Source organism: Phyllostomus discolor, chromosome 13 (assembly GCF_004126475.2).
Source record: "Phyllostomus discolor isolate MPI-MPIP mPhyDis1 chromosome 13, mPhyDis1.pri.v3, whole genome shotgun sequence".
Taxonomy (NCBI): Eukaryota; Metazoa; Chordata; class Mammalia; order Chiroptera; family Phyllostomidae; genus Phyllostomus; species Phyllostomus discolor.
Window position 1 is genome coordinate 76,385,189 of NC_040915.2, and position 15,093 is coordinate 76,400,281.

General features: G+C 42.1%; 1 protein-coding gene across 1 annotated transcript in view; it reads right to left on the bottom strand.

The window, feature by feature from the left end:
* Positions 1-15,093, bottom strand: part of GRIK4 (glutamate ionotropic receptor kainate type subunit 4) — a 314,292-nt gene that overhangs the window by 37,602 nt on the left and 261,597 nt on the right. Inside the window, exon 13 of the mRNA XM_028527680.2 lies at positions 11,082-11,195. Within this exon, the coding sequence (XP_028383481.1) occupies positions 11,082-11,195 (114 nt within the window). The remainder of the gene's footprint in view (positions 1-11,081; positions 11,196-15,093) is intronic.

Below are 15,093 nucleotides of genomic sequence, written 5' to 3' on the forward strand. Positions count from 1 at the left end.
CTATAAGGCACAGGTTATTATTTTTATTATTATTATTTTTGTCTTCTAATGAAGAAAGCAAAGCCCAGGGCAGTTAAGAGATGCATCCAGATTACCCAGCTAAGTGAAAGGCTGGCCCCAAGCCCAGGGCTGGGACCATGATGCTGGGGGAAAACATGGTCTATCCCCAGCCCAGAGTCAGGGGAGTCAGAGGATGGAGCCAGACACAGTACAGGAGAGTGGAATGGGGTGAGAAGGGTGGGGTCCAGGAAGCTGCCCTCAGTCTTGGGCTGTGGCGCCCTCCGCGGGGCCTCAGACCTCTCCAGCTTGCCCAGGGCTGCAGGCCCCACAGAGCCCACAGATCACTTGTTTACTCTGCACCATTCACTCATTTTGATTCATTGCCTATATGAAGCAATCAGCAGATTTTATTTTAAAATCCACAGTTCTGCTTTTTGTTTTGTTTTGTTTTTAATGGATGATCTGGCCCTTGGTTTATATTCTCACTGGCTGGAGCAAGTGGTGCTGCTTACTACAGACAGGGCCTGCTCTCCTCTGCTCCCATCCCCACCTCCACCGTGCACACGGCCTGCGGCTCTCACTGCAATGAAATCACTGTCGTAAGTGCTCTCTTATGATTCCAGAAATCTAAGAACTCCTTAGGTGGGACAGAAAGTCAGTATTAAGCTCAGGGGTTGTATGAACAAGTACATTTTCAAGTTCAATACCGTATCAGTCATGGCATAACCTACGGTCAGTATTAAAATATGGCTTTTTTAAAGTCAGACTGAATAAGATAAATACCATATGATTTCACTGTGCAGAATCTAAATAACAAAACAAATAAACAAACAAATAAAAACAGACTCATAGGTACACAGAACAGACTGATGGTTGCCATTGGGGAGGGGTTGTATGAAAAAGGTAAAGGGATTGAGAACTACAGATTGGCAGTTACAAATCAGTCACAGGGATGTAAAGTACAGCATAGGGAATATAGGGAACAATATTTTAACAACTGTGCATGGTGCCAGGTGGGTACCTGAAATATCAGGTAGAACACTTTGTGAAGTAAATGGTTGTCTAATCACTGTGCTGTGCACCTGAAACTAATAGAAAATAATATTGAATGTAAACTGTTAATTGAAAAAAAACACACAAAACACTGGTGAACAAATGTCCAGATATAAAAATAAAGATATATCATGTTTGTACTGGGTTCATCTCTGCACAAGTCTGACCCTGTCTCCAGCACCACCCCGAGAGCCAGCGGCAGGCACTGGGAGACAGACTGCATGGAACCTGTGCACAGAGCCCAGTGGGGACAAGAGAGGTGATCATGCCCGCACACCTGCTGTAGCAGAAACTGCTGGTTTAGGCCACTTCTTGGGCAAACACAAGTGAATTCTATGTGCCCTGTCAGTCATTATTATTTTACTCTGTGTCTCTCAATTGAGAAATATCTTCAAAAAATCTTTCATTGTTACTTTCTGAATCTGAAACCCCATTATGTGCATGATGTCAGAAATCTATACCTGATTATATCACAATGAGTGAAACTGAGGAAAATGACAGCACTATTTAAAGCTGCCATATTTGGTTATGGGTGATAAGGAATGATGCATAGCCATGGGAAAGATTTCTAGAGATTCAAGTTATAAAACAGAACATCACACAAATAAGAAAGATCGAGATATAAACACGGCTCCACTAAAAACATCAGTCACACTGTAAAGACAACATCTGATTCCACTTGCAAATGACTGACGCCAGCCCAAGAGCAAAGCATGGGCAGTCATTTGAGATCTGGGTCTGGGCTCATGTAGCCTTGGCTTGGGCAGAGCCCAGGCAGTTTATACAATGCCAAAGAGAAGTGTGTTACTTGCAAGGCTTGGAACACTTGCCTTTTTTTTATGGTGATACTTTAGTTTGTTTCCTTCCCAAGACATCTGAGTTACTAGTGCTTGGAGCAAATTAGATGCCATATGCCATAGGCATTTCTTCCAAATAATAAATTTCCCTTAACTCAAAAGATATTTGATGATGACACCTTTCTTCTAAAGAATTCAAAGTGCTTCACCATGTTCTTTGGATGTCAATACCCAGTTCTTCATATAGACAGATGGAAGCACTGGGGAGGGTCTTGACCCAGGGAGGTCAAGTGCCTTGCTGAAATCATGGGTGGCAGCTTCATTTCTCTGGTGCTCTTTTGTTGCAGTGCACCCCCAGATGCCATACTTTCCTTCCTTCACATGGCAGCTGTGCTGCATCTTCTCCTATTAATCTTTGCAACTTGCTCCTAAAAATGTCCCTTATTAATGCCATACCTTCTCTCCAAAGCCAACAGAATCCCAACCTACTCCATCTCACCCCTTAAAGTATACTTAAACATTATTTACTTATAACCACCATCAGTTATTATAGATCTTTTGTATCTATAGGCATTTATACTGATTGTACACCTCTCTGTTGACTGTGGGTTGGGCCCATTCCTTCTAGTGAATACAACCATTTCAAAGGTAGAAATTGGTTCTATATAATCTATGCCCCAACTGTCTAGGACAGGTCAAGCCCTGCAGATGAGATGAAAACTAGATGGCACCAGAATTAGGAGTGGTTCCCTTGAGTTTCATACTGTGCTTCAGACTGACCACACCAGAGACATCATCCTTGATGTTGTCTAATGGTGGGAGGAACCCAAAGGGCTGCTCACTAACTGACCAATCCTGGCATGGTGAGATAGTATGAATGCTAGCAGTGGAGCTGCCCATGTACTGTGAAGTGGCATCAAGCTACCTTTGCATGTAGAAAATTCCTCTTATCCTTAAAAAAAAATCTATTAATTCACTGATACTTCATTTTGTGTGTACTGGAAGAAATGATGTTATAATAAGAATGTAATTGTTTCCTCAGAGTCTGGAGGCATATACCTGAGAGCCAGGTAATGCAGGACAGGTAGTGAATTTAAACACACTCTGGAGCCAGACTGCCCAGGACTGAATCCTGGCTTTACCACTTATAAATTGTGTGACATTGGACAAGTTACCTAAGTTCCCTGGGCCTCTGTTTCCTTTGGTAACCTGGCAGCACTAACGGAACCTGTCTCCTGGGTCATTCTGAGAACTCAGTGACATGCAGTGAGGGCCGTATCTGTGTTTGCTCCTCACTGCCTGATGGTGATCAGGGGTTAATGGGAGGGAGGGAGCTGGTGTGTGACAAATAAGGGAACTTTCTTTTGTGCTGATGTTCTCTTGATGGACAAGAAATACTATTTTTTATCCTATAGGGATACATGCTATAGATGCTTGGGGAATATTGTCTTCTGGTTACAGTCACTTTCCATAAGTCCTGGAGTTTCTGTGGGTTATGAGATATTCAATATGAAGCATAAGGGTTTCCCAGGGCAATACCAGGTTCTCTTCTGGAAGGATGGCTCTTGGAAGCCAGTGATTCCAACCTTTGAACTCAGCACAATTTTAGCCTTTTCAGACAGACGAGTGAGTCAGATGTGTGGTGAGTGCTCTTGCGTTTGTGTAAGGGCTGTGTACCCTAGTCACTATTTCCCTGTGCACAAACTAGTGATACCAGTTGTCTGCCTTCTCTACACTGCATTCCCTCCCAGTGGAGCCAATGGCAAAGGCTCTGCATGTCCTCTATGTGGTTTTGCCAGTCTTTGGAACTAAAGGGCAGTTTATAGAGAAGTTTCCTTCAACTCTTGGGATGAGCAGATAGGATGATAGTCTCCATTATTCCTTTTGGGAGAGGTGGAAGAACATGATTTCTTTTTGTCCGAACCCACTAACTTGTGGATAGCTTCCCCTAGTGTGTCTGCAATGGATGTTGATGATATTTTTGTTTAGCATGCACTTCAAACCTCTGACTCCAAGAGGGAAAAAAAAGTAAGCAATTAATTCCTTTTACATAAAACACCCAAATGTATGTGTTGCCTGTATGTGACACAGGTACCACATACATAGTCTCACTTTGCTTGTTGGAAATCTGGTACGAGTAGGCCTAAGTTCTAACCCTGGAATTGGCCTTGCTTTGCTGAGTGGCCCTAAGCAAACCACTCCACCACCCTCTCTGGGTGCCATTTTCTTTTTCCATAAAATGAAACACCACAATCAATATGAAGGGGAAATGTGAGAACTACTAAAGTAATGTTGATAAAACACCTTCAGCTTCTTGAGAGAGGGGTACTCAATAAACAATCAATATTACAATGATTTCAGAAGCCATATTTCCATTATATGGGCTATTGTGTTACTTAGTTTTAAGAAATATAACTCTATTCATTTTCTGTTTTCTTATAATAGAATATTACACAGTATTAGAAATGATTCACTGGTTTACTTGACATTGTTCTCCATTCCCCTAGACAGTCTTTCTGAAATGAAACAGACCTTCTTGAAAAAGGGATAATATGTATAGCAATAATGCTGAGCATTAATTTAATGTTGGCCTTTCTTTCCCACTTTTTAATTAGTTCTTTTTACTTTTCTTGAGCTTGATAACTCTAGCCAACAGCTAAAAAGAGAATATGAATCTTTTCCATTTGTTAATCAAACATGGAACCGGACACTATAGGGAAAAATAGTAAATTCACACTTTAAAGGGAGATGTTCTCACTGACTTGAGACCCTATATGGAATATAGTATCCTTAGATTGGAAGAAATCTTGAAAGACTACCTAAAACATGGCCTTGACACAGAGAAATGCACCTACTATACCATAAAGATAGGTAGTTCAGAGCGTTTGGACTTGGAGACAAAGTCTGGGTTCAACGTGACCTCCACCATTGCACTACTTTCTATCTCCACTGCAGTAGCCACTACCAGCCTCAGAATCCTTCCATATAAAATGGGGGTCATACTACCTACCTTGGGGGATTGTGTGCTTTAAACTTGAGACTGTATGCAAAAGCGCTTTATAAATAAAGAGATACCTAACAAATGTTAGTCAACATACAACTATTCTGGACACAAACCCAACCTCTTTGAATATGTCAATACTAAACTTTTTAAACATGATTACCCATTTGGGGATTATGTATGCCCAATGTTGGCTCCCAGGCTGGTTTGCAGCACACTCTGATGGTGCCTTGCTACAATAGTTAATGTGTGTTTGAGGAATACAAACTTATTTTACTATTAGTTTGAGCAAGATATCATTAGGCAAATTTCTGTTATAGAAAAAAGAGAGCAAACTAAATTATATACTCCAATGTCAAATACAAGTGTGTTTTGTGTTTCTCTATGCTCTTTTCCTCCCAATTCACACACCTACTTGAGAGCTTATATGATTCACCAATATAATAAAACTCTGGAAAGCAGAATGTCCTTGGGGTCATACTACTATATTAAATATGCTGAACTTCTCAATAAGAATAAAGGAGCTTATATGCCAAAGAAATAAAAAATGTCTTGAAAATCAGGTGTCCTGTCATTTGTCACCTTCCATACTTGGAGTACCAGGGGATGCCCCAGATTATAAAGATGGGGCTCTTTGTGTCTGGCCTAGAAGCTCACCTGCCCCAGCCAGGGATTCTGAAGCCTTCTCATGCAGGTGTTATGTTGTGTGGCATATGCAGGCATCAGACAGGGAGAGACAGTGAGTTCAGGTGGCAGCCATGGCCTGGTCTGAGCGGATGTATATGAGTTGCTTGAAACATTTGCCTCCCATCCCTTTTTGTTCTCAAGACTAATGTGGTAAAGTCTAGAAAAACATTATTTAGGTCATTCATTCTGACAAAAGCTAGGCTTATGGGGCTCAGTACTGCCCAACCACAAGCCACAAATGAAAGTGGTGCTCATTGCCCACAGCATCACAGGGTACCTCCTTCCCTCTCTTCCTTTCTTTCTTCTATATTTATTAAGGAAACACTGCATGTTAAAATGACCACATTTGCTATACCAAAAATCATAGCATAAAAGTTTATGGTCTGAAAAAATGGTACATTTTTCACAATGTATCTCCTACTAGGATTTACTGAGGGAGAGAGAGAGAGAACCAAAGAGTAATATAATGCAACAGATAAATACTGTGATAGAGGTAAGCTGAGGGCAGAAGCTCAGAATGAAGCAATCACTCCATCTAGTGAAGTCACATTGAAGAGCCAGTGACATTTGAGCTGGGTATTAAAAACTAAGAAAGAGTTTGTTAGATGGTTGAGAGGCAAGAAGATGAGCATGAATCTGCATAAGGAGGCAGGAGAGATTGCCATGATGGGCAAGCAGTCAGCACAATGGGGTGAAGGTGACTGCAAGGGAAGAACTGGAAAGGGGACAGGAGTGATTGTCTTCATTGTCCATTTCAGGAAGGTTGTACTTGATGGGCAGCCAGTGAATGATTTTAAGTAAGAGATTAGCATGATTACATTTGAAAAAAATTAATTAAAATAAATTAAAAACAACTCTCAAGCTGCAGTATGAATTGAGAATGGATTACAGGTGGGAACAATTGACATTTATTAAATACAATAGCTTTATTGTGTATGACAGTCACTATATATGAATTACACATATATCCACATTAAATTTGTATGACAAACTATTTTTATAGATTCAGAAACTGAGAAACATGTGACATGTAGTTAGTGTCAGATCTGAGCACAAACCCGTGCAATCTAGCTCCAGAACCCATGATTTTCACTCTATTGCTTCTATGTGCATGCTTATGACTATGGCCCACTGATGGGGACATGGCAATGGAAAAAAATGCCCTGACCTCAGGGAGGATACAGGCCACTGGCATGGCAGCAGTATAGGTTAGAGGTGAAGAGAGCCTGAACAAAGATAGATTGGGTGGGGACAGTACAGAGGTGGGCAAAAGTAGCTTTTCAGTTGTGAGTATATGAAACACAGGGTTTATTCTCTTTTGTAATAATCATAACCTGCATGTCTTTTCCACATGAACAAGTGTAAACCTACTTTTGCCTACCCCTGTATATTTGAAAATAATTTAGGAAGGAAGTGACCAGTCAAACATGCATAGTAAAGAAAGTGAAGGACAGCTCAGATAACTGGATGGAGATGACGTTATCTGAGATGGAGAGAAATATACTGAATGCAGTTGAGGCACTGTATTTGAGGCACCTGTAAGACATTCAGATGGACATGTTTAGTAATATGTTAGAAATATGCTACCGGAATTCAGGGGAACAGCCAAGGTTAGATTCACAGATTTGGGAGTGGGTGAGATTAACCAGATGGAGAGTCAGCAGAAGAAAAGGATGATTTAAATGCTAGAAGTGGGGAGAGTTTTAACAAGTGGGAGGATCCGCCATAACAAATGCCAACCCCAGAATCCCTAGCCAGCCTCAGAGTGGCAGGGAGTAAGTGATAAAAAGAGGAGAACATTCTTCTGATTTTGGTCCTGATTTCACATAAGCAGAAACAGAGTCTATACCAAGAGCTGGGAAGAATGAAAATATCCCATAATAAACTCTTGATGATCCACATTCATGAAAAAGCCTAGAAAATCATAGATTTCTGGTAATTCACAAATGATTTCTGGCTATCTTCAGACTTCAGAGACATGCCTTCCACCACTTGTTATTTTGGAGGGCTTTGTAGTAAATCTTCACTGCTCATTTACACTTGATGTTGATTGTTTTTCCGTTTGCACATAGATTTGATTACTTTTTGGTAACAATCACTCATGACAGAGCTGACCTCATAGACACGGAATTAAGATAGACATTCTGGGTCCTTTAATGATTATAAATAAAATTAAGTATATATTTTTTACAGATAACTATTAGCTAGAGAGAATTCATGAACACACAGTATTCAACTTTTAATATCATTAATGTAACACTAGTGTATTGGAGAGAACTTCTCTCTGTAGGCTCTTATGGTGGACTCTGCCAGGCTATCGTTCACCATTAGCTCTTTCTCTTTGCCTCTTTGGTTTCATCTCAAATTTGTTCTCACCAGGTTCCTTACCTGGTACAGAATTATTCTCTCACTAGCTGACTTTTGGGTACTTTCTGAGCACACTGGCTCACACACAGAAAGATGCACTCAGTAAATATTTGTTGAATAAATGTATAAACTGTCAGTTCTGCTCAGTGTAAGCTGCTCATGGCAGTACTCAGTCTTTCCTCAGCGTGGCCCCATTGTATATCAGATCTAAGTGGCTGTGTGACACACTGATGCCCAGTATGGGGGCTAGAAGAGGGGAAGGAATCCTGACCAGATAGAGAAAATGTATCAGAGTTCTTCAGAAAGAAAGAACCAGTAGGGTGTCTGCATATGTGTGTGGATTTGTAAAGAGATTTATTTTAAGGAATTGGCTCACGTGATTGTGTTTGATGGTAGATCCAAAATTTGTAATGGCAGGCTAGCAGGCTAGAAACTCAGACAGGTTTTCTATGTGATAGTTTTGAAGTTGAATTAGCTTCTCCTTTGGGTAACCTACTCTTGCTCTGAAGGCCTTCAAATGATTGGATGAGGCCCATTGATGTTATCAAGGTAATCTCCTTTACTTAAAGTCTACTGATCATTAATGTTAATCACATCTACAAAATACACAGCAACATCTACCTTAGTTATTGACCAAATATCTGGGCACCATTGCCTCTCCATGCTGACACAAAACTTCACACCACAGGAACTAATGTAAAGGAACTAATATAGTGATAGATGTGCAGGTAGTAGAAAACATTTGGTCAATACAATGTAGGCTGTCTAGAGGGCTGGTCAACTGAAGTTCAGCTCTGGTCGGAATTGATACAGTGGTACCTTAGGTGGTGTGTATAGCCTAGCAGCAGATGACTGAAGGAAATGGAAACATGCGGTAGCAAGCACCTTCACCCACATGGTTCCTCGTGGTCCACTGGGTCACAAGTGGGGCTCTAGGTTCCTTGATATTAATAAAAAAATTAAGGCCATAGTCTAGTTGTATGGCCTGGCCACAAAGGCCATGTGTCTCCACTTCTTTTTGGGTGCTCCTTCTTTTTGGAGGCTGGTGGGGTGGGCTCAGGAAACAGTGCTAGCTGGAATACCACCTAGGAGCACTGCCAGGTGTAACTATGGCAAGAGCACTGTCCTGAGAGTTGTACTACCTGGATTCTAGACCCCATCCTGTGTTAGTTCCATGTATGACTCTGGCTCCTTATCTCTACAATGGGAATTATAATCCTTGTCATTTTCTCCTCAGAGAACAGTCCTGAGGACCAAATGAAAAAGGGTATACAGAACAATTCTTCAAAAATCACATGAATGGAGGTGGAGGCCTGGTGTCATTTGGAGAACACAGGCTCAGATCACACTATTCCTGGGTTTTAACACTTCTCTTTCACTTATTGGTAAGTGGTCCTGTTCAGTTTTTTCAAACTGATTGCAACAGTTATCTCATTTCTAAAATAAGAACAACAACTTTATTATTGTAGTTTCCTAGGACTGCTGGGTGGCTTAAAGTAACAGAAATTTATTGTCTCATATATCTGGAGACTAGAAGGCCAAAACCAAGATGTGAGTAGGGTCATGCTCTCTCTGAAGTCTTTAGGGGAGAATCCTTCCTTGTCTCTTCTAGCTTATAGTGGTTGCTGGCAATCCTTGGCATTTCTGGGCTTATAGATGCACCACTCCAATCTCTGTCTCCAAATTCACATAGTCTTTCCCCATGTGTGTCAGTGTCCAAATTTCCCTTTTTATAGAGCCACCAGTCATTGGATTAGGACCCACCCTAATTCAATATAACCTCATTTTAGCTTGATTACATATGCAAAGATTCTATTTCCCAATAACATCATGCTCACGGGTCCTGAGGGTTAGAACTTGAACATATCTTTTGAGGGGACACAATTCAACCCATAACAACAGCTGACATCACAGGTGCCTGAAAAAGTGTCTGGCACAGAAGAGGTGCTCAGTGGATGGGTGTTATCATCATCATGGAAAGAGGAGAAATAAGGAAATCCCCCTTGATCCATAGAGACACACCCACAACAAAGTCAACAAGGACTATGACCACATCCTCACATTTCTTTCTGTCTCTGCCTGGGAAGCTTGGGATTTGGTTGTTCTCTTCTTCCAGATGATTTGGCCTTCTCTCCCAAGCTGGGCAGTAATCAGACAAAAGCCTCATGTAGACCAGTGCTCTTCTGAGCTGCCTAGTGGCTGTGACAGGGAGACCTTCCTCTTGGAGAAATGTGCCAGTTTCTAATGCCTTAGCAGCTGTCTGCTATGTGGGTTCAGGCTGGGGCTGAGAATATAGGTCTCTCCTTTTCTAGAGTTGGAATTTGGGAGTCCTCTCTGCTGGGCAGTCTTGTCCTTCCAGCTTATATATTGGAATATGCCACATGACCTCGGACATCTATAATGGCTTCAGTATTGGGAAATCCATATAATAGCTATGCACTTAGAGCCAGTTTGGAAAAAAAGATGAGACAAAGGTTCTTCTAGCTCACTACAAAAACCAGACAAAGTAAACTAGGTGCTGGCAATGTAATATGGTTCACTTTGTGTCTGAGGCACAGCCAAAGTACCATCCCATGCCCAAACCCCCACCAGTTGATCTACTGTGGTCTCATGTCCATCCTCTGCTGCCCATTGGTGTGGTTTCACAAACAACCTAACCAGAGACATCCTTTTTTTTTCAAATATGCAGAAGAGGGAACATACCAGAGACAAGTGACATTAAATTGTTTGCTCTTTATTCACTTGTACACATAATCAGAAGTGAAAAGAGTCTCTATTCTCTCACCAGAAGCAAAAATCAGAGCAAGCAGAAGTGGAATTGAGGATCAGGGAAATCTGGAACAGGGCTGGGGCACTTATCCATGCTGTGGGCCCTGTCTCCTAAGAAGAGACAGAGTGACCAACAGGGTCAATCACCCACTGACACACTATGTGCCAAGGGTTGAACAATCACTTTTAGACATACCTGTTCAGTGGGGCAGAAGCAATTTTTAGCGGACAGTTCATGAGTGAGACTTTTCCATTCACCTGTTTGCAAAGGTGCAGCTGAGAGGACAAATGCTAGCCCAGCACATTTGCATTTAAGTGCCTAAATCTAAGTATTTCCACAAGCCATTTTTTATTACCACATAACTTGGTGTCTGCATGCAAATAAGATTAATGACATAAATGCTTACCATGTGAACTCGGTAAAGAATGCTAATTCCCAGAGTCATGAATGGCTTTGAGAAATCAATCACCTTCTCCCGCTCAGCAGTGATGGTGAGTCCTGCCACGGCCAAGTCTGCTTTCTGAAAGTGGTAGAGAGAGCCCATTAGTGGGGTGGCCATGTGAGATGGGGCACCTCACTACTGGGGAGATGTAACTCAGGTCTGGCTTCTCTGTAACAGGAGTGGCTCTAAGTAGTTATAGCATATCCAAGATCTCAATGTTCATTTGAGGTTAGACCCTTCTAAATACTAAATAAGTATAAAAGGCAGAAAGGATCACTACAGACTGTTCAGGGGTAACTCAAATGTCCTAGAGTAAAGGGTTCAAAGGGGTAAACTGGTGAGTAGGTTTCCTGGATTTTCAACATTGAGTAGCTTTTCATTCAACTTATCAACTTTAGTCAGTAAAACTTCACTGAGATCCTATGTTGTATAAGACACTTTGATGGGGGTGTGTGGTTAACATAAAAGATAAAAATGATGGAACCATGAAAACTGAAACAATCTAAAGCAACCCATTTGTTTCTTATTGAGGAAATGGAGACCAAGAACTTGGGCAAGTGGCCCAATGTCACAAAGCTTGTCCTTGTTAGAGTTGAGACTGAACCTTGGGGCTCCTGGACCACTAGCCACTTATGTTGCTGTTGACATTAAAATTAGCTGCCAGAACAGAACTAAAAGAAGGGTCTTTAGTCCTTTTTATGCAAAATCACCAGAATTTGTTCTGAAGATGTTTCTTTCCTTTCTCTTCCTCCACATTGCACCTTAAGTGTCCACATCTGAGGAGTCTATCTTGAATTAAGTCTATCATCTCCTCTGGGAAAGGAGATGATATAGGCTTCCTCAATACTTCCCTCTGTCAGGAAGTTCTTTCTTATATCTACTTTAACTCCATCCTATTGTAAAGCAAGCTTACTTCTTATTGGTCTGCTCCACTATAAATGGAGTGGTGGGAAAAGCCCAGAGCTGACTTTCAGTTCTAATCCATGCTCTGCACTAACTAATGTAGGCTGGTCACTTCACTTACCTAGGCTTCCTTAGCCTTGGCCCTAGCCCAAGGGTGTAGGATTCAGAAAGTGCAGGGTTCTTCTCAGCAACTCTCACTGTGATTCCAAAAATATAGTCTATGACCACCTGCATCAGAATCACCTGAAGGGCTAAATTAAGATGTGAATTCCTGAGTCTCATCCCAGACCCCTGAAGACTGGTGGTAAGACCCAGGAATCTGTATTTGCAACTACTTGCCCAGGTAGTTTGACTTACACTAGTGCTTAGGAACCATGTTTTATAAGCTAGGCATGTATCGTGGATTAGCTGTCATTGGTTCACATTTAAGCTTCTTTAATTCCTTCTAATTATAGTGGATGATCAGTTGATGCAAAATATGAAGAAAGAAATATGGAAAAGTGAAGTGTCCAACAATCTATAGATAGGCAATCAGTTCTGAAAGAGTATACACACACAACTCTGCCCAAACCACTGAAAAAAAGTAGGGAGATAGGCCTGCTGGCCCTCATTTTAAACACAAGGGAGTTTATGATATATAATAAGGCAAAGGTCATCTCCTTCCACATCTCCCCCCAGCCCTCCACTCCCAATTCATGTTCCATTGGCTAAAGCAGCCAGGTCATTAGCATAGATTAACAAACTTGGGGTCTTACAAAGTGAGATTGGCTGAAAAGAAACTAGAGTGCAGTTGTAAGAGATTTTTTTTTAAATGTTATTTTCCCAAACTCAGTTTAGCAGGATCTTTTTTTAATTTTTTTGAAAGATTTTATTTATTTATTTTTAGAGAGGGAAGGGAGAGAGAGAGAGAGAGAAAGAGAAAGAGAAAGAGACAGAAACATCAATGTGCGGTTGCTGGGGGTTATGGCCTGCAACCCAGGCATGTGCCCTGGCTGGGAATCGAACCTAGGACACTTTGGTTCCCAGCCCACGCTCAATCCACTGAGCTATGCCAGCCAGGTGTAAGAGATTTTTAATATAAAAAATTAAAAAATGTGCTCATTCAGTATTTCTGCAAGACAGTGTTGATCACTGCTATCAAGCAAATCAACCCTTGGGTCAGAAAGTGAGGTCTGACTAGAAGATTGTTCATGTCTGCATTTAGGGCCTCTCTGGAGGACTGTCTGGGCCTTTCAGAACCTCCTCCCTTTAATGACACTGGCTCTGACTTGAGTTCAGTCAACCACAAAGGTCCAGCAGGTACCATGTCAGTCCTGTGTGTGGCTGATGGCAAATTAGCAGCCCAACCCTGTCCAAACCTTGGGAGGAGAAAGAGACAAAAAGAATGAAGGTTGGAATGAAGGAATTGAAGATGATGTTAGGAAAACCAAAACTGACAATATGAGTAGAAAGTAAACATGGCATCCAGTCCTTTCTCCAAATCAATTAACCAAAGCGAACAACTTTAGCCTCAAGTTTTTTCCCTATACTCAGCTTTCCTCCACAAAGGCAAACTTTGAAAATTTTTCCACAAGTTTATAAAAGTTGGCCTATAATGACATTGTGGTAAAGCAATTCCAAGCGGAGAGAAAGCTGGAAATGGGCAGAATCCCAGAAGGACCCTTCCCTGGACACATACAAAATAACCATGCACCCAGGGAGAGTTTGCCCCAAGCTCCGACAGGGCACTTCTGTCTATTCACAAACAGATACTCCCCAAACCAGGCCAAGCAGCAAAGCTGCCCCATGTGTACACTGCAGGGTCACTGCCCCCAGCTTGTCTTGCTTTCTTTTGTCTCTAGCCAACAGTAAATTTGGGGCAAGGGAGGCAGGGATGAGATGGAAAAGGGCAGTGACAAGCTAAAAGAAATCAGGGAGGTTTTGTGGTTGTTTTTCATGTTTAATTGACTTGGTATAGAACAGTCATTAACTATCTTGGTTTTAATGCACCCCAGGGTATTAGCAGCAACCTCTTGGGATCAGGTTATCCCAAAAGACATTCATTCGTTTTATTTTACCTAAGTGAAAAAGACACAATGCTGTAAAGCTGTCTGAGATGAGGAAATAATGTGTCATGAAGCCAAACTGGCAACGAAAGGGACTAGAAGTGTGAAAATGCTAGCAATCGCTGGGGTGGGCAGCTGAGGGAAGTGTGGCCACAAGCGCACTCAGCCAAGCCCTTGCCCCTGTCTGGCCACTCATTGGGGAGGGCTGTGCTCTCTGGGGGAAAAGCAGCAGACAGGGAGTCAGCAAACCTGGCTCTCCTCACAGCGGGGTCACTAACTCTGAGGTAAGTCACTGTACTCTTGGGCCTTAGTCTCCTCCACCGTAAAATGAAAAGTGTCCAACCAGAGGCTCCCTCAGCTCTAAATCCCACATTGTCATTTCTCCTGGCTACCAGAGGTAGAATTAGTTGAATTGGCCTGTTTTGCTCAAGAAGATGGAGGCAGTCAGCAAACTGAGGGCTTGGAATGCTCAAGGGGAAGGAGCTCTGAGGAGAAAGCTGTGTCAGACTAGGAGCAGCAGCTAACAGGGAACAGGTAGGGATGTTTTGCCTCAGGGAAGGAAGTCCAGTAAGGTCTGAAGGAACAACACCATCTGGAGAGAGCAAGTTTGGGAGTGCAATCCTAGGGTCTGTGAAACCAGACCAGGGAGTCACCAAGAGCCAGAGAAGGAAAAGGAGGAGGACTGGAAACGGCCATTCAGCAGGGTTTTCCGGTCTCCAGTTTCCTGGTTGTGTTGTGTGTGTGTGTGTGTGTGTGTGTGTGTGTGTGTGTAGGTGTGTGTAGTCACAGGGCTGTGTGATACATTCCCTTTGTGAGAAAGACCTTGCGCCTCATTTTTTATTGGAAGTGTTCTTTGAAGAGCTCTGTGCTCTGCTTCTGAGATTCCTCTTTTTATCTCCTGGATGTTATGGAATTTACAAGAGGAGGGCAGGCTGCAGCCAGCCTGGAGGTGACTTCCAAACCTATTGTTCACTGCTTCATAAAATTTGATAGCAGGCATGCAGGTGCTGCGACTGCTCTGTGCCTGA